The 25,646-nt window shown below is 40.5% G+C and overlaps 1 protein-coding gene across 8 annotated transcripts in view; it reads right to left on the minus strand.

Annotated features, from left to right (window-relative positions):
• Window positions 1–577: 577 nt before the first annotated feature.
• The window catches only part of ccdc28a (coiled-coil domain containing 28A), a 223,932-nt gene continuing 198,863 nt past the window's right edge, over window positions 578–25,646 (minus strand). For 4 of the 8 annotated variants that reach the window (XM_067583758.1, XM_067583757.1, XM_067583756.1 and 1 more), the window contains exons 6-8: window positions 12,793–12,936; window positions 11,073–11,188; window positions 2,916–3,102 (exon numbers count right to left, since the gene is read on the minus strand). In XM_067583758.1, coding sequence (XP_067439859.1) covers window positions 3,055–3,102; window positions 11,073–11,188; window positions 12,793–12,936 — 308 coding nt within the window. In that variant the 3' untranslated portion in view covers window positions 2,916–3,054. Of the gene's footprint in view, window positions 1,823–1,995; window positions 2,019–2,292; window positions 2,448–2,605; window positions 2,788–2,909; window positions 3,103–3,201; window positions 3,303–3,332; window positions 3,552–3,634; window positions 3,727–11,072; window positions 11,189–12,792; window positions 12,937–25,646 lie in introns of those variants that run through there. The other 4 variants (XM_067583754.1, XM_067583755.1, XM_067583751.1 and 1 more) reach the window with 4 other exon arrangements.

The following is a 25,646-nucleotide window of genomic DNA, read 5'->3' on the forward strand; positions in this document are numbered from 1 at the left end:
GTGTGTCACTTATAATCTATGTCATACTGTTCTTTAACCTGTCAGCAATCACATGTAAACAATTTGTAGTCAGTATTCAGTGGGGCGAAGATTGTCAATATATCTTGTCTTTACGTTTAGGTACAAAAATTATTATTATTAGTCTTATTCCTTATAATGTCATTTATAGTATCAAATAAAATCCCTTTTATAAGTGATTTTACACTTGCTAGAAAGGTGATTGAATCATCAGCAGAATATTCTGATGAATAAAGTGAAGAGTAGAATCTATATACTTCTTCAGATATCAATTTACGGTCTGTGCATTCAACATCATTGATCACTAATATGTTAATTTCCTGTCTCTCCTGCATCCTTTTTTCTAATCCACTGAAATAAGATGTCTTTTTCCCCTTCCTCTGTCCATTTAGCTCCAGATCTTGTGCTTTTTTTTTTTTTTTTTTTTAAAGATATTTAACTATTAAAAGTTATTTAACTGGGCCTGTAAGCTCTCTTACCCACTTCTCTCCACTCTAACTTGACTTTTCTGTCAGCATCCTTTCCTTCTGAACAGTTTCAAAAAATTGTAGCCACTAGATCCAGACAACACATTTATTAACAAGTCAATAAAAATAAAATCACCAAACAGTTTAAAACAGTAAAACACCTCAAAAAATCATCCCACCTCCCCCACCCCCAACAATAATGGTTAAAATAAGAAGTGAAAATAAAGTAGGATTTACAATCAAAGCAGCATCAAATGATTATCTTTTCCTCCTGCGCTCAGAGAATCCAAAACTAAAATCAACATGTTTTATGCGAGTCCCTTAAAAAGGTTAAGAAATAATAAGGCAAAAATGATAAAATTAGGAATTAAGGCATGGTCGTGATGTTGACATTTGGATTATTAAGTCTCTTGCATCGTCAGTGACAATGTGTTTTGCATGTAGCATGGATATGTGCAAATATATTCAACACTGAACAACGTGTCGGAGGTGATTATCAGGCAACTCTCATGTAGCAACAAATCGTACGTGCAAACTGGGGTCACAGCGAAGTTTGGTCAGAATCTACTGTGCGTTTAAATATTATTTTTCACTAATCTAATCAGGAAATATGTTTAGATTTTTACTGTCTCACAGCTAGGATTCAAGCTCATTGTTAAAGCTCTGTAATAAGAAATAATTATCCTTCTATCTATATTTTGATAATGTCAGTTTATGACTTCAAAGACTGATTGACAAAAGTGCAAAAGAGCGAGTTTATATCTAATAAGTGTGTCTGACGTCCACTTTCAACTAAGCGAAACAGCGAACACTGAAGATGCCAATACTTGTGAATCAATCAACTGTTGGGCAAAATATTTTGGTTACTGCAAATCTGGACTTTTTTTGGAACCTCCCTCTCCGACTGTAGAGAAAAGAGATTATACTGTATCTGATTAGTCAGACAGGGTGATAAAAATGAACTAATCTTGGTGTTTAGTAATATAAGACTGCTACCATTTTCTTCTCAATATCAGCCACTGCATTTAGCGCTCACAGCTGGTATAAGCAGTTAAAAGTAAGTCAGTGCATCCCTGTTAGGGCATCTAATAATACATCCATTTCGCCCTGTACAGACAGGGAACGCTGGTAACAGTTTTGTTGCCCTCTCAAAATACTTTCTGCGAAACAGTGCCGACAACTTCGCTCCAACTCCACCTCCTCCTCTAAAGCAGTCTCTCTAGGCGGTGTAAAACAAATCGTTGAGTCAGATGGGGGGTGAAGAAGAGAAGAGAAGAGAATTTCACATGCTGGCAGTCCTCGGGATCTCTTGGCTGTCTGCTAGATTCAGTTTCTGACTGGAGAAGCAAAGTTGAGGAGAAAAACAGCCACGAATGTAAGGTTTTTAAATGAGTTGCATCAGCTGGATCTGAACCCTAATGCAAACAACTATTACATTCACTTTAAAACATTTAATTAGTTTCTTGTGGCAATTTAGGGCCAAATATGAGGATGTCTGACAAAAGGATACATCGAAGAACTGAGCTCCTCCAGCTGTGAAGAAAAAGAACATTTTGAGTCAAGTGTCAGCAGGTTGTACAACAATCTTAGATCACTGTAAAGTACCTTCAACCAGCAGCTTTAAGAGTTTAACGCTTACAAGAGGAATAAGCAGCTAAATCCTCTCTGGGATGTTGCGTAACAACACATCAATGAACAGCATTATGAACATAGGGTACCAAAGACTGCTAATACACAAACATAAGTTGAAAAAAAATATAAGGGACTAAGTCAGAATGTTTTCCAAATGACACCATTGCAGCCTCACATTAAGAAGTAATTTGTCCATGTTGGTGTCACAGGCCATTTTCCTCTGGTCTTCGGGCATTTCATCCACCTCGCCATAGAGGTCAAAGTGCAAACGGGCCAGCTTCTCCTGCATCTCTCGCACATGCTCCATCTGACCAATGGAGCACTCATTGCCTGAGACAAATAGGATAAGAGAAGAAAATATATAGAGATGATGGCTCATTTTTACATTTTTTGCAATTTCTAAGAGATTATCCATGGTTGTTTTCATCTCATGACATTTGTGAGACAATGCCTGTTCTGGTGAAGTGTCTTAGTGAAATCAAAATTACCAAATGCTTGGAGTTTCCCTGAGTGGAAGTCATTGAGGAGGCTGAGGAGGCCATTCTCCATCTCCTGCACATCTGAGACATCAGTCAGGAAGGAGTGCTGGATGATGGGCGCTGCCTGACCCTGGGTCTGACTAGCCTTCCCACCCAAACCCAGCTGATACTTGGATTTATCTCTAACTCCCCTGAAAGAAAACAAACAAGCAGATTACAGTACTTGACGATGAATTCTGTCCATTAATGTCCAATACTTTAACGCCCCCTTTCTAGATGATTAGTAGAATAATGCTGTTTATTAAGTTGCTACCTCCGATTCTTGCTCTTCTGGCTGGAGTGAGTCCCAGTGTTGTGGCTGTAGCCGACATGTCTTCCCCCCGAGGCAGCGCTGCTCTTCCGGGCAGAGCCGCCCGTCGGAGCCGCCGTATTAGTAGTAGTCCTGGGACTCTTTCTCTTCAGCTTTCGCTCCTCCATAACTTCATGTTACGGTGCTGTCCGGTTAGCTAGGGAAAAAGTACGGGACAAGATGACACAGGGCATAACACTCCGCACCTCAAAGCCAAAATCATGTAACTAAGCATGCAAACAGAAATCAATCCTACCAGGAATGTATCGACACCATCTAAGCTAGCTTTAGCTTACCAAGCTAGCTGGTCGGCTAATCTTCACACTTCAGAGTTGCCGTTCGTGTCACAGAAAAAACAAACACAAGCCGATGAATTTGTCTACTCACGATTGCAGCTGAGAAAACCCGCAATCGGGTTTGACACTGAAAAACTGTCCACACGATTAAAACATTTGCGAAATTTGTTCAAATTTCCGTACGTAGCCCGCAGGCTAGTTAGCTAGACTGCAAACTCTAAAAACTTCCTGTTTTGGTCAGGGCCGAGTACCAAATCTCTATGAACCCACTGCTACATTAGTGATAAAAAAAAATACCGTATGTCTTTTTAATGAACACGGTATATAAACCACAGTATTTTGACTCTTGGAATAACACAACAGTACTTATTTATTAGTAAAACTCAACAGTACCTTGATTTAAGTTTCTCATCTGCCCTGCGTAGTGCCCTTCTGAGGGCCCTGAAAAACAGATTCGAAGTGCGCCCACTTGTCTCTTCTTCACCTATCGATGTAGTAAAATGTATACAACCTTACACAGCACATAAATGATTCAGTGCCTTGTAAAGCATCAAATTTTGCTGGCAAAATATTATTTACATACAGACATGTATTTGAAACATTTAAAAAATGGCCATCTTTATAAAATTCTCTAAAGCTGCATTAATTAGTTGATTAATCAATTAGTCAGTCAACAGAAGATTAATCAGCAAGGTTTTGATGATCGAATAATTGTTTCAATAGTTTTTTGAGCAAAAATGGAAAAAAATTGACTGGTTCTACCGTCCCAAACGTGATTTTTTTCTCTCCTTATTTCATATTTCTCTGTGAAAATTAAAAAATACATATATTTAGGTTTCGGATTAGACAAAACAAGACATTTTGGAGAGTAACAAAGGGCTCTGAGAACTTGGGATGGACATTTTTCACAATTTACTAACACATTCATGAACCATGCAAATAATCGATTAATCAAGATTATCAGAAGATTAATCAATAATGAAAATAATTGTTAGTTGCAGTCCTAATATCCTCTACATATTAAGAGTTAAAATTATTTTAAACTACTTACGAACAGACAAATACAGTCTATAACTATATTTCATGTTGTATATTTATTTTACATCTTCATTTCAGTTAATTTCTCTGTATTTCTGGCAGTTATGTTATCAGATGATAACATACTGATACTCCAAGATGCCCGCTTGAACTTTTCTATCTTTAACTGTAACTGAAGTGTAGGTTCAGAAAAAGACCACAAGGGGGAGCTAAGTGAACATCCAATGATGATCCCATTTGTCTCCTTTTTTTATTAAAAGCTGACAAACAAGCTGAAAATAGGTACTTTGTACACTATCATTAACTGTGCAGTTTTTCATAAACATAAACTATATTCCAATTGCTCATTAACTGAATTCCACAACACATTTCAAGGTTTTATAAGCGCAAACAAATATTTTGCACTGAATGAGGATTTAAGTCTGTGTGTTTTGAGGTCTGTAGGTGATGCTATTCCAGTCACAGTATTGAATAGCTGTACAAATTGATGATTTTATTCACTTGTACTGTCACCCAAGGGAAAAAAAATCCTCTCATTTTCAGTGTTTGGAATCACATTGCTGTCCCTTGTTGGTATTTACAGGATGGTCTTTATAAGTCATTCAGGATGGAAAAATAGCATCAGCTAAATGCTTAATCTGTAATTGAAAATTATTTTCAGTTTGCAGCTAAAAGCTCTGACTCTCTGTTGAAAGGTCAAGAGAAAATTGTTCCCCAATGAGGTTCTGTACGGCATCACATTATATACACTTTAAAGTCATACTTCTCATGTTCAGGGCTTGTCACTGGTCAAATTCTGGGACAACGTACGATCCATAGAGTCTCTACCTAAGCTGGCTTCTCATAGCTCAGGAAATAGTTCAATTCAATTTTTTCAATTCAATTCAAATGTATTTTATAACATTATCTCATATAAAAGTAGTTCAAAGTGTTTTACATAAAAACAAAACAGCAAAAATATGCCAATAAACAGAAACACCCATGCATACATACACATAAAAACACATATACATACACACATACAAACAAACATACTGTACATATACAATGTGTTCATTTAAGAAAATGCTCAGTTGAAAACAAAGGTTTTTAGTTTGGTTTTGAAAGAACACAGTGTTGGAGCAAGTCTAAGATTAGCAGGTAAACGGTTTCATTCTTTAGGTGCATAAATACTGAATGTCATCTCACCAGACTTTGAAAGTGCTCTAGGCGCATGGAGGAGATTTCCACCTTGTGACCGGAGAGATCTGCTAGGGTTATAAACTGAAAGCATGTCTGAGATGTACTGTGGAGCCAGACCGGAGAGTGCTTTGTAAAAAAAAAAAAAAAAAAAAAAAAAAAAAAGGTGGATTTTAAACTGTATTCTGAAAACAACAGGTGGTCAGTGAAGGTTTCAGAGAACTGGACTTATAGAGTCTGGTCTTTTTGTCCTGGTTAGAATTTGTGTGACTGAGTTCTGGATAAATTGTAATCTATGGATTGTTTTGTTTAAAAGATCCATAAACAGAGAATTGCAATATTCTACCATGCTCATGACAAATACATGCATGAGTTTCTCTGAGTCAGACTGGGAAAGAAAGCCTCTGATTCTGGAAATGTTTCTGAGTTGGAAAAAGGCAGCCTTGGTGATGCCATTGATATTATCCTTAAAGCTGAGTTCACCATCCATGATTACTCCTAGGTTTTTAATCTGGTCACTCGTTTTTAGGTACTCGCAGACCAGTTGTCTCTGGGCTTCAGTACCAACAACCAAAATCTCAGTTTTCTCCCTGTTCATCTGAAGGAAGTTTGCTGCCATCCAGTGGTTGATTTCTTCCAAGCAGCTGACTAGCGAGTCTAAGGGTTGGAAGTCATCAGTGGATGGTGAGATGAAGAGACTGCGTGTCATGGGCATAATTATGGTAGCTGATGTTATGTTTGCTGATAATGTAACCAAGAGAAAGCATATATAGGTTGAACAGCAGAGGACCCAGGATGGAGCCCTGCGGGACTCCAAACACAAATCTGATGATTCTCTGTGTCGAATGCAGAGTTTAGGTCTAGGAGTATTAGGACTGAGGTTTTTTATTGTCACTGATCCTCATGTCATGATCAACTTTTAAAAGTTTCTGTGCTATGAGACGTGCGGAAGCCAGACTGGAATTTATCATAAATATTATCTGTAAGATAGCAGTTTAGTTGCTGATATACAACCTTTTCAATAATCTTACACAGGAAGGTGAGGTTGGAGATTAGCCTATAGTTGCCAAGTGCATTTGGGTCCAGGTTTTTCTTTTTTAGCAGCAGTTTTCATGCAATGGGGAAAGACACCAGTCTGGAGATAACAGTTTACTATTGACAAGATACCATCTGTTAAAAAAATAAAAACAGATTTAAAGAAGGATGCTGGAAGTGGATCGAGGAGGCTGTTAGAAGTCAATTTATAGCATCAGTGAGATCTCTTGAGTCCACAGTGGAGAAATGCTTGAGATGCAGTGGTGGAGGTATGTCATAGTTAGCTGTTAAGCTAGTAATTGGGATACTGGCCTGATGTGTCATTGCATTTGGCGGTTGAGAAAGTATCAGAAGAAACAGCAGGGGAGGGGCTAATGAGTTTATCAACGGTTGAGAAAAGGTGTTTTGGATCAGTTTTGTGGGTGTTGATAAGAATCGAGAAGAATTCTTTTCTGGCCTGTTTCAAGCTTCTGCTGTAGTTCCTGAGGATGTTTTTGAAAATGTCACGGTCAAACTGGGCAGTGATGCCTCATGCAGTGCGAAGAAATTATTTGTATCTAGCCACATTTCAGTAATAAAAAGAGCATCAAGGTTATTATCCTCAATAACTTTAACCATAAATGACGTATTGGTCAGGGAACAGACATTCAATAAAGCAAAATTAGGAGCATGTGAGGTAGAATGATTAAGGATGATGGGGATGAGGGTATCAAAATTAGCTTAGTGGGATAATATGTACAGGCAGAACTGTCCACTGCTAGTTTGTTGTTTTGATGACGTCATTTACTGACCGAGGGGACACAAGTGTGATTAAGACCATATAAGATGTTGTTTGTCTGCACACGTGACCCTTGTGCACTGAGGTGCAGATCGTTTTTTGCAAAAAGTTGGTCCAGAAAGTTGTCTGTGGACTGTGGACTGGTGGACTGTGATGACTGGAGAGCAGCCACTTCACAAGTTTTTCATTGTATGGAAATACACTGGCGGGTTTTTAGTGGATGTGACTATAAAATCCTTGAATTCACATCAAGAATTAAGGTGACTGGTTTGAACCTAACAGGGGCATTTCTGTAAGAATTTTGCATTTTATTCCTGTGTTCATGTAGGTTTCAATTTCTACTCATCAAAAGCCATTAAGGTCAGGTGACCTGGCTGGTTCCTTACATTTCACCAGTGCTTGCTGGGATGAGGCACTAGTCCCATATGGTGACCCTGAACAGAAATGAGTGGGTATAGAGTATGGATGGATGTAGGTGTCTACCAGTCAGTTAAGCATTTTCCACCTAAAACTGATGGAACAATTCATGAACTGCAAAGATTTTTAAGCATAACACTGTAAAGAGTATGAATTAAGGTATAATTATTGCTGTCATTGATATATTTTGGTTTGTATTTTCTTTTCAATTTTTATGGCTAGTTACAGTAAACCCGAGGATGTCTTTTGATAGACTTTTTTGTTCTGGATTGCCGTTACAAACTCTGAGTCTCCTCATCTGAAACTCTACCTTATCATCAGTCAATCACTTGGTCGATGTACAAGATTCATGTGAATTTTGTCTTTGTCAATCAGCATTGTTCAGTATTCAAAGCTCCACACTAATAGTTCAAACATCTACTGAAGTATGACTAGGCTTACATCTCAGTTATGGTTTTCTTTTAACATTTTTAAGAGGAGGGACTGTGACCGAAGAAACAAAATTGCGGTTTAAAAAGTGGAAAAAAGTTCCAGAGTTTTTGGAAAACTACCTGCTCTGGAAAATGGACTAGTGTTGGCAGATAATTCTCTCCCTTCATCTTTCTCACTTCCCTTCATGCTGTTTCTCACTTCCCTTCATGTTGTGTTGTCCTTTTCCTCCTCTCTCCTGTCCCCCTTTTTTTTCCTTTGTGAGCTTATGTGTGTGTTTGCTGCATTACAGTGGCTGAGTGAGGTGAACCAGGATAAAATGTTACAGATGAACACATTTAGACTGTCGCATCCACACAGCCATTAACTTTGTGGTTGTACACACAAACACGCACACACACACACAAACACACACACACCTATCTCTCATCCATAATTGCAGTGTAGGTGCTGTTTGGAGAGCTAGCTACTAGTTACAGCCAGTTCATTCACACAGCTGCTTGAATTATGCATTGGATTGTAAATGAATGGCAACTCATTTAATTACACACCCTGTCTTACTGCTAATTCTAAGTTACCTGCCTTTCTAATGCAGCATTATTCCAGCATTTTAACAGACTTACTTTAGCCACTGAAGACACTGTAATCTGGGACCAAAATGGATTTAAATAAATGGGAGTAAAAAAAAAACATAAAAACACACTGCAGTTATGATGATTTGCCTGCATGTGATGAGACACACATAATTTTATTAAGATGAATGAGAGCTTTTCGTTTTCTGTTTTGTATCTTATTATCTCCAGACAGGATATTAAAACTGTTATTTTTTTGAGTCTTTCTTTCTCTCTGTGGACTTGACCCAAAATCAGTGCAGAAATGTCCACGTTGTATCAGATGGAGAATAAAAGCATGAAGGCCGTTTTATTGTTTCTATTCATGTGTGTGTTGCATCTACATCCCTGTTCGATACTGTATATCCCCCAGTGTGACAGGACTCTCAAGGGACTTGTAAAGTAGACTCTGGGTGTGTGTGCAGGTCTATTGGGAATTAGGGTTAAGCAGAAGGTTACAAGTGTGTGTTTTCATCTCGGCAGCTGTGACCCAGAATAAGACATGTTTTTATCCCTTCATATTTGTTCACGTGCCTCATATACCTTTCTCACACAAACAGGAAAACTCAGGCACACTTGAACTAAGTGTTTCCTATTAAAAATGACTAGATTTATATCTCTCTCGGTTTCCTGTATAAATAAATGTTTTATGTGAGAGAGAGCCAGAAGTCTTGTCCTTGTCTTCCATTTGTCCTCCCAGCAAGGTCAAGGAGCAAGAAACACACACATACGTACAGTACATGTGTATTAATATGAAAATATAAATAAAACTGGCAGAGATGAATGTGGAGATGTACAAGAGAAAAAGAGAAAGTAACTGGAAAAAAAAACATTTATAACAATGTGAAAGGACTTCTCGGTTGTTTTTATGCCTGACTTCTTTACTAACTTCCACAGAAACATTACTGTAAGTAATTTTGATTTTACCTTGAACAACTTCACAACAAATGATGGAATATCTGCCCTAAGAGATTCTACTCACCACAAAACAAATCAGGTCAATTCTCTCAGTGTGAAAATGTGCTGAAATTCTTATTTCTTCATCTCGTTTTCTGAAATTGGACCACAGGACGAGAGCAGACATGTTGCGTGTGACAAAGCTGCATTGAAATATTATGCCCTGCAGTTTTGTCTGTTGTACTCTGCTGCTGTGTTCTTCATATTTTTAAGTTTCTAATTCTTCCCCAAACTCCTCTTGCCAAAATCTCTGCCTTACTCATCCCTCTCCGGTGATTCAGCAGATTAAAGTAGGCTGCTATACTTTACATTGCTAAGAGCCATTTTCCAAAGGATACCATAAAGTTCTATATTGATTTCTTACATGACAGGCAGCCACTGGTTTCCATTAATTTCAGCACTCAGCAATAACTTCTTGCAGCGATTTGAAACTTGCTTGACACAGGCAACAATCACCTTTACCATGTTTATGTTGTTTTTACACGGTAATACATGTCCAGTCGTTCGTTGTTTGTATAGTATGTGCAATGAAGCTCCAACATAAGAGAAGGGAGAGTTATCTTAAATCAAACCTGGTTTACAAACAATAATAAATGAAATGGACAATGCATTTTGTAGCTTTTTGCATAAAAAAATTGATGTTTGGCAGCCAAATATCACATGTAAGATTTGAAAACAGTCCTTTCTTTCAAATGCGTCGCTTTGGATAAAAGTGTCTGCTAAAAGAAATTGTAAATTGCACTAGCATACAACAATAACATAATTTTGGCATAAAATAAAGGAAAAAAATAATAATCTTAAGTAAGTTTCGAGACTCTGTATTTTCATACTGTACTGGCAACAGCCAAAACCATCGTCAACCTGCAAAGAACCATCTAACAACTTCTAGAAAATTGTCTGCTGCATTGTAAAAAAAGACGAATATGTGGTGGATGGACTAACATGCAAAACCACCAGTATGATTCTACCACCACATGTGTCCATCTCTATTGGTGACCAGTAAGAATACCTTTTCACTTTCCTAACTGGTATGATTAAATATACTGGAACAGAGCTCCACCAAGAGCGTACTTGTGAAGAGTTGTAGGATGAAAAACATCATAATAAAATACTGCAATAAACTCTACTGGTCCAGAGAGTGAGACATATTAGTTATGGTGACATTGTGTTATGAGATTGAACATTTGCTTATTATTGAAAGTGATTCTGTTTCTCCCTCCTTTCATTTACCTGTCGTCTCAAGCACTCTTGCCGCTCTGCATATCTCCTCTTTGACTTCCCTCTCATTCAATTCTCCGTCTCCTCCCCCTCTCCTCCTTCCTCCTCTCCCTCTCCCTCCCTCTCCCCCTCCCCTTCTCCCATTTGCCTCTTCCTGTCCTCCTCTCACCACTCTGTAGAGGGTCCAAGTGACATTTGGCTGTCCCTTGCCTCGAGGGGGTCCAGGAGATGCAGACGTTTTTGGCAGGCGGGCACAGGGACGCCTAGGGGTCCTGACGGGGACTCCTGGACCAGGAAGAGAAAAAAAGTACACATCATAAAATGCACCCGCAGTCAGAAACACACATACGCTCTCGGGTGCACATGCATAAGCAAACAATTGCACAAAGAGCTAACACAGACACACACTGACACATGTAAATGTGTACGCGCACAAACACTCATGCACCTACCAATCAAACACACATAATGAAGACACAGTGGATGGTAAATGTGAGAAGGCGAGGGAAGCTGCCCCCACGGAAAAGTTTGGAAAACAGTAAATAAACTGGGAATTTGAATTGCTAAACTACTGAGCTTCAAAATAGCTGGCAAGCCTCATTCTCTGCCCACAACATCAGAACATTACATAGTGTATTATTACAACTGTTCATGCTGATAGTGTTATCAGATACAAGGATATAAACTGAGATAAATAAATCCAGTAAAATGAGACAAGCATTTGCATGTGAATCTCAGCTTAATCAATCAGCTCTGAAATATATTTTCATTGTTCACACATATTAAGTATAAACATTTAATTTCATGTAATGAACCAATTGTTTCAGTGCAAGTTAACTTTCCTTGCAAATGTCAAAAATATCAAACATTCAGATTCCAAGAAATCCGGTGCTGAAGGTAAACTATCAGGAATAAAATCAGGTAGTTTCTTAACTTTGACACCAGAACATGTGATCTCTTTCTATGCAGTTGTGAAGATATTCTTTATTTATCACAAAAAAAATAACTTGAAATAGTTATAAAATACATAATCATTTCTACACAATCCATTTCAAGTGTCTTCAGTGCAATGAAACCACAATAAGGCCATTTTAAAACTGCTTTGAGTACCACAATATACTTTTTGATGCAAGTCTACAGGAATGTGCTTTCCTTGGGGGATTAATAAGGTCTCTGGAAACACAATTTTTTTGTGGTGAAAAATAAATTACACATACTTACATTATTTGAACGATTTAAGATTTTCATGTGTGTTGCGGCACTATATATTTGGTGCTAAGAGGTCAATTCTGAGTTGCTTCTGAACTACACTTCCAACAAACACCTGACAACTGAATTGCATCTGATTTCACCTGCTGAAATGTACTCTCACCGTGCAGCAAACTGGCAGGACATTAAGTGACAGTTTAATCAGATTGAACTGCATGAGGTGAAGGATAGAGGATCAATTTGCAGCCAGAAACAAAAAACATCCCCCCGCTTTCGTCAATGAAATGATCACACGCATTTTAGAGTTTGAAGCATGACTGCTATTATCGCTCATGCTAAGTACCCTGCTTATTTTCTCTTCATTGAGAAAAGAAGATTAATAGCATCCAAGGAAGGCCAAAATGAGGACTTGAAAATGAGACTCGTTCAGATAGACAGTTTCGGTGGCGTGACTGTCCTCATCTCTCACCACTCGTGCCCCTCTGAGACCACTCATGAGTCTATTTTCCCTCTCCACTCTCCTCTGTCTCTCAGGTCTCTTCAGAGAGATAATACGCTGGTCATTGGAGGGAGAGACAGAGCGAGGGGAGATGGAGATGCAGGGCTAATTGCGGGGTGCCGGAGCTCGTCGCCGCGGCGGCACTGCCCGCTGTTTTGGCTCACGAGTCAGCCATAATTACCTGGTAGCCGCAGATGTTTCACGCCATTGTTGTGCACCCAGACAAGAGAGGGAGGGATGGATGGATAGATGGACGGAGAGGTGGAGAGACACGAAGAGGGAGAGACGGAGGCCTCGTAAGGTTCTCGCAGCCAGCTGCAAACTTCTGCGCACATGCAAAGAAACAGCAGCCAGACACTTTTATTCTCCATTCATCCATCCATCTTTTTTTTATCCATTCTTTTATTCATCTCTTTCAATCCATTATCAAACCAACCCTTTTATGTTTGCACCTTGAGTGTTGATGGGTGACAATAATTCTTTGTGTGCGTGTGTGTGTGTGTGTGTGTGTGTGTGTGTGTGTGTGTAGCCTTCCCACTGAGGCAGAACAAAGTAGCGTAATAACTCAGACACTGAGCTGACCCTCTCTGCTGCTCTCAAGTACATTTAATGGAGGTGTGTGTGTGTGTGTGTGTGTGTGTTAGCATGCATGTGCATCTTTGAGTGTGTGTGTGTGTCTATCATAGGTTACTTTCGGGGACAAATTTCAGACTAAACACAAGTTAATTGGAGACAGATTGTCCAATTGGGGACGAACGCCGTGTCCTCAATTGGAAAACAGCTGATTTTTTGGTCAGTTGTTAAGGTTATGGTTATGGTAAGTCTCCAGGAAATGAACGTAAGTCTATGTAATGTCCCCAAAAGTGACTTAGGACAATATGTGTGTGTGTGAGTGTGTGTGTGTGTGTGTGTGTTCAAATAGCTGATCCCCTCCAGGGGTGAATTGTTATGGATGCTGTTCTGTTGAAATTACTGTTATTTGTTTCCTTTAAAACAAGCTAATTGCAGCATAGCGGATATTGCTGTGTGTGTGTGTGTGTGTGTGTACGTGCATGTGCCTCGATTTGTTTGGTTCCTTGTTTATTGTTTGTTTGTGTCGCATTGCAGACCCCTCCAATTTCTTTAGCATGCACACATTTTCACTCCGGCGTCAAAACTCATTCTGCTGCAGCTGTTGGGCAGCAATTTGACTTTTTAGCCAATTTTTTTTTTCAAAGCTTAACACCGCTGCTCCACAAAAAAAAAAGGAAAGGAAAATTATCTGCACAGGAATTGTATCACGAACAATAAATCTCACCAAGTGAAAATGAGTCATTATGTTTTTATATTCGATTCTTATTAAACAAAAAAAAAGTGCTGTTTCTGTAAGTGCTTCAGTCGTTCTCTCCACAGGATATTCATGTCTTTTTATAATATTTTTCTTGCAAATGCATGATTTATATCAAAAGCACTACTATTCCTATACACACACATCACGACCTGATGATGGTGCTGGATGAAAGGTGAGAGGATTAAAGTCATTAGAATTTATCCTCTGGGGATCTTGAATGTCTGCACCAAATTTCATGGCAATCCATCCAATAGTTGTCAAGATATTTCACTCAAAACTTAAAAAAATATTCTTGGTGAACCGACCCTTTTAATAATTTTAAAGGACAATAAAACCGAAAGTAACAGTCAGTAACGGTCTAATTGCACAAGAAAACAGTGTGTGCACAAGTCAAGCAAGGTCAAATTTGCTCTAGAAGTCGGTCTGTAGTGATGTTTTGGTAATAATTGTACTTTTTTACCTTCATTTTCTCTTCCAAATAAGTTTAGCTAATTTTGCAAGTACCATTTTATTATTGGAGATATGATTGATGGCCAAAACTACAAAAATAACTCAAGATCTAATTTAATCAGCATAATATAAAGGAGTAAAAGTGACAATAAACCTGTCTAGACACCAGATGTTACCGGTAACCTGTAGTTACTGAAGTGATACAGCCAAGTTGAACAGATGCAGTGTTTATATGAATGTGTGAGTTCGACTGAGTAAGAAAGAGGAAAGTGAGCTCACGCTGGTGTTGAGTGGGTTAAGTGTGTGTGTGAGTGTTAAGTGGGACATCTCAGACAGACAGGCCACCCTCTCACAGGCCCCGTTGTCTGCCAGGCAGGTGAGCCAGTGTCTCTTTATCTGTCTCTCTCTCTCTCTCACACACACACACTCACACACACACACACACCTCTGCCAGCTCCTTCACGCCCCCCTGTGCCAGGTACGTCTACGTCCCGTCTTTGTGTGCGAATGAAAGCGCGGCAGATCTGACGAGGAAGAAAATACACACACACACACACGCGCGCACGTGGCATTCTCACGGGGAGGGGAGAGGAGAGGAGGAACGAGAGGAGGAGAGGGAGAAGAAGAGGTGGCCTCGCCTTCCCTCTCATCCCTCAATCCAACACTTCTCCTCCTTTCGTTTGGTTCCATTCGTTCGTCAGTTCTTTCCGTTTTGTGCCGTTCCATGTGCTGCTGCTCTGTCTGTCTGTCTGTCTCTGCCTCCGCTCTTCTCCTGTCCTCCCTTTCTTTGCGCTCCATCCTTTTTCTCCCCGTCGCACCGCTCGCTTTCTTTCCCATCCATCCTCTCTTTCTCCTCGCCTCGTTCCGGTTTCCAAGTGCTTGGACGAGGGCTCGCTGCTCCCGGTCACTGCTCAGGGAGTACGGTGAGCTAAAGTAGGCTCGGCGTAGAAGAACATCACACACACACACACACACACACACACTTGAACAAACAAACAGAAAACGGGCCCTTTCTCTTGCTCCAATTTCAATTGTGTCTTGTTTGCTACCTGCACATGTCTCTACCTTCTCCAGATCCCAAAGCTTATCTGTACACCCAGCCTAGAAAGCATGAGAGCTGGTCTGACATCATACGTATCCAAACACCAAGCGTTCAGAGATAAGCCTCCCTGCTCCTATCTCAATCAGCTACTCAGCACTCGCGGCCAAGCGAAGTTCAGCACCACAGAAGTGCACTGAAGTTCACGCGAGCAGAAGAAAAATCGCTCCATTATTCTCGCATCTGCAAATTATGAAAACTATTGTGGCCTTAAAACAGGCAACACGGAAGATTTTTACTGTCTTGTAGCACAAAATGTCTTAATATATGTGTGATAAGAAGCCTTAAACCGAGACTAAATGTTGCAATGTGCCTACATCTTTAAGAAGCCAACCCGGCTGAATTGAATCGCCAAATTTATAGTCTCCCTCCTCTAAAAAATGTGTTTCGCTTACTGTTACTTAGATGTTTAAGCCTCACTGTGCAGAATGATGTATGAGTTTGACACTAGAAGGCTGTTGCTGAAAGGATAACAACTAGTTTGGAGCCAATCGTGGTCCAGTATTCAACATACACAAATGTGACATGGAAACTTGAAGCCTCCAAAGTGAAGTAGGAGTAGTTAAACGTTTAAAATGAACCGCTAAATGCTCCAGTATGTTCACCAGCTAGTTGCTAACTTTCTTTGCCTGTTGTTTGGTGCAGGGCAGGTTAGCGTAGAGTTGGTTTCTAGATTTTTTTCGCTCAAGTGATGAGCTGTGATGAGCCACTGTTGTTGCAGTTCCTTGTGTTTTCCAGTAGAGGTCATGATACTTGATACCAACTTATTGAAAAAGTCTGTATTGCAAGTTGAATGACAAGTGTTGGTCTGTTTTTTTTTTTACCAGATTGTGGAAGAATCATCAGTATTGTTCATCGTTATCCTCTTAGTTTTCATCGTCTTTACCCTCCTCTTCCCTCTGTTATTCATCCTCATCATCACCTTCGTCATTGCATATTGATTTGTTGTAGGTCTCCAGGCGTGCGCTGACCTTTCATGTGAGGTGCTCGTTCTTCAAGACTTCAAGAGGTGAGAATGATTGATGTCTAATCTTTGATATCCTCTGAAGATGTGTGTGTGTGTGTGTGTGCATGTGTGTGTGTGTGTGTGTGTGTTTGTATGTGGGTTGGTTGCTTAGGACCTCCTATAGTTAAGGAACCAAAGGTCCTCAGGGTATTAGAGCGGGAGATCAGGGAGTCAGCTCACACACACACACACACACACACACACACATGAACACACACACATTGTGGTGTCTCAGCGACCTCTTGGTGAGTTCAGTGGCAAGGCGTGGTGAGAGTAGTCGTTTGAACCTGCAGATCTTAAAGATCACACACACACACACACACACACACACACACACACACACTGACAACCACACACATAGATTAATGCTAAAAGAAAGGAACAGTTGAACCTTTTTTTTAGGCTGACGGGGGATCAGGGATTGGACTGATGGAAGGAAAGCGGGGCAAACAGAAACAGAGACCTGCAGGAAGTGGGTGAGTTTGAGAAAGAAAAAAAAGGCAGTGATGTAGGTGGAAAAAGGGAGAAAGCAGAGAGTGGATTGCTCATTAAAACTTGTTACTCATTGTAGAAAATATATCATTACTTTCTCTATTTCTTCTAATGAGCATATTCCTTTTTGGCAATCTACAAAATTGTCAATTATGTCCTCTTAAGACCATTATACGGAGACATTTCTTTTTTTTCAGCCTGCGGACAGGGCTCTAAGAACGTCATTTGTCGGTCAGGCAGTCAGTCCGCTGGTCGGTCGGGCCGCCATTTTGGTTCAGACGGAAAATATCTCAGCAACTATTGAAAGTATTGCAATGAAATTTGGCACAGACAGTCTTGTCGCCCGCGGGATGAATTATGATTCCCTGATGTCTTCTCCAGCGCCATCATCAAGTCAAAATTTCACTTTGATTGACTGACTAAATACCTACAAAAACAATCACATTCCCACAGGCGTCAGCTGCATCTTGTGTTCAGTGTTAATAAGTGAATGTTAGCATGCTCATGAAGTTTTCTACTCATATAGTATAGAGTATGATACTTGTCATACATATCATACTAGTATGGTGCAACGCTGATTACAAAAATGCTGTAAATATATACCAAGTGATACAAACCATCGATAAAAACATAATTCATAAAAACTGTTAAAAAAAACCTCCATAAAACAAAAAATACTCAAGTAGTTATTGTAATGACTATGTTTACAGTTACCTGAACTTAAGTTACAGTAAATTTACTTGAGTACAGTTTTTTGCTACTGTGCATACCTCTGTTCTCATAAACTCATAAATAATTTGCCATATGTAGGTCCATGTTATGTTACAGAACACGACATTACACCATTTGAATTTTTACCCTCCCTTGAGGCCTCCACACTGGGTTGGTTCGACCTACAGAGTCCAACACTCTCCAAACTACTGTTTATTTGGGAAAATTCACCAAAAGCAAGACTTTTAAAATACAGGACCACCTGACATTAAAATCTGGCGGGATATTTTGTTTGGAAATTAAATCTCCATCTTTAAAATGACCAATTTTGGTAACTTTTACTCAAAGTGACAACTTGTCACACTGGGAAATATGACAGGTGACATTAGTTAATGCATGAGGAAAGGAAAGACAGCACTACCAAAGAAAGTATTAGTGAACACAACAAAAAAAGGAAAAAAGAATGATAGAGTTATGTAAAGGAGATGAAGAAAGAGGTAGAGGGAGGGGGGGGATGAGGGTGAGAGATGAAGGAGAAGAGAGGAGTCTTTAATGTGCGTGGGTCTTGTAAGGTCAAACGGGGGCTGGGGAGGGGGGGAAAGGTTACAGGAAAGGTTACCATGATTTATTTAATCACTGATCCATCAGACGCAGCACGCACGCACACACACACACACAAACACACACAAACTCCAACTCACATACACACACTTATTATCTCCCGCTCACCTTTTTTTCTTTTTTCCACACACATGTATAACAGCTTAATCTTTTGTCAGATAAAAAAAAGAGAAGATGAAGGAGACAGAAAGATGATTCTGGTCTTATAACCACCACAAAGATATTATCTACAGTATAATAATAGAAATATAACCTGACAGTAGCACCACCCTCAACTTTAATTTTTAAAACAGCAAGTAGTAACTACATTTTTGATTTGGCATAGGATACAGAGACTTTTCTGACATTGATGAGGAATCTGTATTTAATGTGGATCGGTCACTTAACGTCCAATACCTGCTAATTTATCAGGACCGATGCTGATCCGGTGTATCTGATTGGTGCATCTCTGCTCTCTACTGTAGAGTACAGCGTAAAGTATTGATAAGGAATCCAACTGCTGTGGTTAAAAAGCAAAAAAACAAATGAGCCACACAGCGACTGTGCTGCCCATTATTCTACATATTTATATTACAATTACCTGTTATTGACACAGATGTGTTTAACTGAAAGAGATGATTTAATACAAGTCTGCATCTGCTTGTTTGATGGTAAATCCAAAAGCCTTTTTGAGTAGAGTCAACTTTACAAAGTGTTTATTATAACATTTCTACCATTTATATAATTTTTTGCTCCTAATCCACATATGTGTTGAGAATAGTATTATTATTACATTATTATAGGTGACACTTAAACACAAGTGGATGCTTATATTACAATATCTACAATCGGGACAAAATTAAGAAGAGTCAAAACACTCTTTGTTGTAAGTATTATGGCTACAATGGCTTTGGGAGATTATGGGAATTGTCAGCACATTTGGACACGTTTGAACAAGGTATAATGAGGACATTGTTATTGTTCTCTTCGCAGCCAACAGTGTGCTAACGCTGCATTTGTTGTCCCCAAACTGACACATTGAGGACATTACCTCAACATTACTACATTCCTATTAATACTGACACCAAATTGAATTTTTCTGCATTGTAGTTGCCTTTACAATGTGGTGTTTGTTCTTTTCGGCATCTCTTAAACTAAGGTTTTCGAAGTTAAGCATTAGTTGGACAGCTGGCAGTAACTACTAATGTCACCACAACTGCATTTTGTGAACTTTCCAAGGTATTTTTGGCCCTATTCCCTGTTGGATTTCGAACCCAACCTGATACTGACATGAGCGCTGGGTTTCCTGGAACGTGTAAAGAGGCGCAGGAAGACTAAAGAGAATAGGAGAGTGGTGCATCGCTTGTGCATGCAAAAGAACACTCATGAAATATGGAAGACTTTGGAATAGTCAATGTAATTAATGTTAGCAATGAAACAAAACGTCCACCGCTGCTGTCATATCACTTCGCTTTGCACGCACACACACATACACACATCTTATCCGGGAAGAGACAGAGGGTAGATGGATGGAAAGGATGATGAGAGGATGAAAGTGCCCCACTCGTTTTTTTTTTTCCTGCCTTTTGTGGCGGAGAATGCCCCGAGGCAAGAATTAACAGAGGGAAGAGATAGAGAGGGAAAGTGAAGGATAGAAAAAAGGGACGTAAAAAAGGAGGTGTCTCAGTGACAGTGCCAACCCCATCACCACCACCACCACCACCACCACCACCAGCAGCACCACATACCCCCCTCTCATTCCCACCATGTCTCCCTCTCCCTGCTCCGTTCTCAGTTGCTTTGCTTGAGGCCTCACTAGCCCTTTGCAGGGTGCGACCTTGGTGGTCACTGAGCTGGTGTGAACAAGGAAGAAACAGGCCATATGGGTGAGACAGAGCGAGAAATAGATGTAGAGATTCAAGGAGAGAGCTAACTAATCCTTGATTTGTCTCTTTCTTTTCTCCCCCCCTCCTCTCTCTTTCTCTCTCTCTCACACACACACACACACACACACACCGTCTGGGCTACATATGTGCTCCTTCACCCCTATCTCTTGGCCGGGGCCGGGGCCAGTGCCCCTGCCACCTTACCCAGGGCAAGGGCTGCATATGTTGGGAAGGTGGGTACTACAGAGGGGGGGAGATGGGCTGGGTGGGCAGCAGATGGCTGAGCCCTAAGGCCTCCGCTGGTGTGGCCGGTGGTGAGTGTGTACGCATGTGGTGGGGGGTGAGAGGAAGGTGTGTGTGTGTATGTGTGTGTGTGTGTGTGTGCGTCAGAGGTGTGTGTGGGTAGGTGGGAAGAGTGTCCGTCTGTGTGTGTGTGTGTGTGTATGTGTGTGTGTGTGCAGGTTTTCTGCTTGGAAGGATGGATGGAGGGGCACCAGTGCAGAAGAACTTCTTCTGGTCACGGTGAGAGAAGAGGGGGGGAGAGGAAAGAGAGAAAGAAAGGAGGGACGGAGAAAGAAAAACAGCAGATAAATCCAACACAACTGCGAGAAGATTCACCTGTCTTTTATTCACAAAATGATCACCTTCATTATTATTCACACATATTATAGCAGCAGCAGCACCAGAGCCAACAAATCTTACTTATTTTATGTTGCATACTGTGATAGTTTTTGACAGTATGTCCGGTTCAGTCATTCTTATATATGTGTATGACTGATTCACATATTATTTAACATATTAAATCATTGGTAACTCTCCTTTATTTACACTGAGTTCTTCAAAACTTGATATATTTTTGGTGGCTGTAAATTTAGGTTAGACCATTTCGCCTGCAACCTGCAATATGGTTGACATCTGAATCTAGATTGAAGATTATGAATTTGAGATTTTTTAAATTTAAATAAATTTTAACTTGGACAAAAAAAACAAGAAAAATACCAAGAAAGTCCACAGGAAAAAAAACAAAACAAAAAAAAACAGGATAGGTTTTTTTCTTCAAACTGCTTAAAACGACTGATGTTAATGTTTATCGCAAGAAGTAGAACCAAAAACTGTGATTCCATTTCTGTCTCAACCTTTATGTCCTACAACCATAATGTCAATCTTTCCTGAAGCATAGACAAGTGTTATTGTGTCACCCTTACCTTAATAATTTACTTACCACAACCAGTATCTTTCCCTTGTCTATGTTTTAAGAATACAGACCAAACATTCTGTTTGAAATCAGACTTGTATCGAGCAGTGAAGGTATGCATCAGAAGAAGAGTAGCTCATTTATCTGTTTACAGTGCAGCCAAACAAACTGTGCATCACGTTTTGACAAAGAACAATAAAGAACTCCTGATGTAATCTTCCACATTAAATTCATTTATTCATTAATTTAACTTTTTTTTTTCTCTAGTGTAATGTCTTGTACATGCACGAATCATTCCCTGTGAATCCTTTATGCAAAGGTATGTAGTTTGAATCTTGCCTTGGAAAGGCAAACTCAGAAAGTACCAATAAAAATCACTACATAGAACAGCTTGTTGAAAAATTTCATCCATAAATAGTATTGAAAATTGGGCTTGATATGGTGAAAATTGTAAGAACTGTAATTTTTTTTAATGGCTTAAATGTAGCTATTTCTTCACCATAGGAGAACATTATAAAATGGCTTTTTTTTGGACACAAAACTATTAGCAAAAAATGATTTGATACTGGGGCTTTTTGAAATAAACAGAAGTAAAAAGCTTGCTGTTTTCTTTTTTTTAGTCATGTCTGAAATGACTAAAATGAGACAGCTTAAGGAAAGTTAGACTTTCCAAATATCACACAAAGCATAAATAAAGTCATTGATTCTTGACCTGTTTTGTTTTTCTTGTCCTATTTGATAAGCATTGACCATGCATGTATTGTCCTGGTGTATGTGTTGCATGTCATGTGTGTACATATGGCCTGTGGCGCCCTGTCTCCTCTCTGCCCTCCAAGGAGGCGAGAGAACCCGTCCACGCCGCCCTTCCTCACATGTGGGAAGGAGACACGGAGAGAAAAAGATGTGGGGGAGGCAGAAGATATCAGTTTTGTCCTTCATCTCTCCCATAATCCCCCTCTTCTGCTCCATTACAGACGAAGAGAGTGTCCCGAAGACGCTTGCAGGTATGACACAGCTGCCACGCTCTGAATCACACACACACACACACCTTGCAGGTATGGGCCAGTTGCCATGCTCTAGATAATAGGCTGTTGAGGGTGCAGCTTGTTAGCCAGCCACAGCTGACATGCCAGACACATACACACACGCATGCACGCACACACACCAGTTGCAAGAGCCAAGAACTGAACGGAGAGCAACCAAGGATGCAGTGACGACTTTATCTTCCCCTTTCCTCAGAATCTTTCTTTATTATCTTATCTATGGTTAACTCTTCGTGGGCCACGGATGTCTGTGTTTTAACAGAGCACTGCTCCCTGGTTCTGGAGCTGCTGACCATCAGAGTTACACCTTTATACCGAGTTCAGCTCTGTCTTCCTCACAGCTGTTTACATCCACCCAATCTTTAGCCCTGGATGAGTTGTACAGGATTGTAAATGGACTGGAGAACTCACACCCAGAGGCTGCGTTCATTGTTTTGGGAGATTTTTTATGTTGGTAGTATTTCTCCCAAAATACTACCAACATATCACTTTTCCCACCAGCAGAGAGCAGACCCTAGATCACTGTTAAAACCCAATCAAAGACTGATATAAACCCCTCCCCCACCATGCTTTTGGAAAGGCAGACCACTGCTCCATCCTACTGTTGCTTGCATATAGGCAGAAACTGAAACAGGAAAAAATGGTTTCTAGTGTCACTTACAAATGGAACAAAGAGGCTGATGGTTCTTACAGGACTGTTTTGAGACAACTGACTGGCAGATGTTTGAGGATGCAGCCGATGGCAACATCAGTGAATACACAGACTCTGTTATAGGTCATATAAGTAAGTGCATTGACAATGTTGTTCCAAAAGGCCACCATCTGCACCTACGCCAACCACAAACCCTGGGTCAGCTGGGAGATCCGTGCTAAACTCAAAGCGCGGACCACCACCTTCAAATCAAAGGGACCCTGATACCTACAAAGCAGCCATTTATGACCTCTGGAAGGCCAATCGATGATGCAAAGAGGGCCTATAGGGACAAAGTGGAGTCCAACTAGTACAGCTCTGATCCCAGATGCATGTGGAGTGGATTACGCTACATCACGGACTACAAAGGGAAAAACAGCGACATTGTTCAGCCAACTGCATCGCTCCCCGATGAGCTCAACATCTTTTACACTCTGTTCGATGCAGACAACACAGTGCCCGTCATGTGTCCACATGTGGGCTGTGTACTCAGCCTCCTCCTGTACTCCCTCTTCATTGACGACTGTGCTGCCAAGCAAAGCTCCAACGTCATTATTAAGTTTGCTGACAAGACGACCATCCAGGGCCTCACCACGGACAATGATGAGACGGCCTACAGAGAGGAGGTAAAGACACTCGCTAGATGGTGCCAGGACAATAAACTCTCTCCCAACGTCAACAAAACTAAAGATATGATCATGGACTACAGGAGACAGTGGGGGGGTGGCATGAACACCAGCATCCTCACAAACTTCTACAGGTGCACCATTGAGAGCTTGCTGACGGGCTGCATCACTGTCTGGTACGGGAACTGCTTTGCCTGCAGCCGCACTACAAAGAGGTGGAGGTGGCACAGAACATCACTGGCAACAAACTCCCGGACATTCAGGATATCTTCCACCAGCGGTTCCTGTGCAAGGTGCACAGCATTATCAAGGACCGTCTGGCAGATGATACAGGAGCATGACCATACGTACCACCAGACTTAAGGACAGTTTTCACCACCAGGCCATCAGGCTTCTCAACTCATATATCTAAATATCCCACATTGCATATTTGCTTACCTGCTTGTCTGCAATGTCTGTTTATTGCACTGCTTACATAAAAAATGCACAATCAACCATGATTGCTGCTATTGAACCAGGACTGCTACATACCCAATGTGTAATACCATTGTGTACACTCATACACTCATACATAAATCCTCATTTTCATATATGTATATAGTGTTATATTTTATTTATATCTCATCCCATCTTTTTTACTTGTTTATCTTATGTTTCATATTTTATGACTAGTGCTCTTATTGCTGAGTTGACCTGTTTTCTCATCTAACACATTTCAATTCATTTCCTTCGTTCTTGATCCCTCTCTCTTTTTCACTTTTGTCTCAATCACTACTATGTCTCTCTCAGACAGATGGGTCGGCCGGCTGCTCCTGATGTTTCTATTAAAATTACATTACCGACCATAAAAACTTCCGCTGGATCGCCCAGCAGCCCATTCATAACCATTTAGCTCGCACCTGTTGGGTAGAAATGGCAGCGAGGTGTTTGTACATCATTGGAGCGCCTTTGTGAGTGACTGAGACATGTAAGACGGAGGATGGTTGTAGTGTACTGAACCCACACCTTACCAACATGCCCACACACACACACATACACACACCCCACAGACTCCCAGAAGGTCATCCCCTCTGAGAATGTCTGTTTGAAGTAAGGACCTCTGTCGTGAGCTGCTGGAGGTGTGAGGAGTGTTTGTTTGCGTGCAGAGTTTCTTTTACATACCAATGCAAATGTGTGTTTTTGTCTATATTCATGAATGTTTGAGTAGCCTCTGTTTGTTTATGTAGCCACATGTGTATTAATATGGCAGTTTACGCTTTTATTGTCGTTCGATGCTCTTAAATCGACTTGTACTTTATGTGGACTTGAGTCTCATCTGCAGCTTCTGCTCATGCTTGACTATGTGTGTGTGGAAACCAGGCGCCACAGGCTGTGGTGTGTCCATGCCTCCTGGTAATAGATACTAATGGCCCTGGGCAGGCCTCCATGGAGCAGGGGGGTAGATTTGTCTGTTTGACCCCATCCTGCTGCCCTCACCCAGGGAGGGGAGGGCCTGAGGGGTGGGATGCACTGCGGGGGTCTGGGTCACCATCAGCATGCATAACACTCAACATAAACACACACTGTTAGCTGTATAAGTGACAGTGAAGGCATGCATGTTCACATCACACACACTGCAAGGTTACAAAGCTTCTGAGATGATTAGAGAGGAACAGCGTTTGGATTCTTTTTCAAGTGGTTGTCTGCAAACTTTTATGTTACAGTACTTGGTGTTTTTCATACACTATGTACGAACCTGCACATGTATTAACAGAAAAGGGATAAAACCACTTTCAAAAAAGTGATCTCTAAAAAGCACTTAGAAAAAGAAGCTCGTTGGATCTTTAAAGTGTCATCTCATCAATAAAATGGTGATGGACACAGTTGCGGATGTACACTGTATACACAAATGGCATTCTGGCATACC

This window comes from Thunnus thynnus, chromosome 24, assembly GCF_963924715.1.
Source record: "Thunnus thynnus chromosome 24, fThuThy2.1, whole genome shotgun sequence".
Classification (NCBI taxonomy): domain Eukaryota; kingdom Metazoa; phylum Chordata; class Actinopteri; order Scombriformes; family Scombridae; genus Thunnus; species Thunnus thynnus.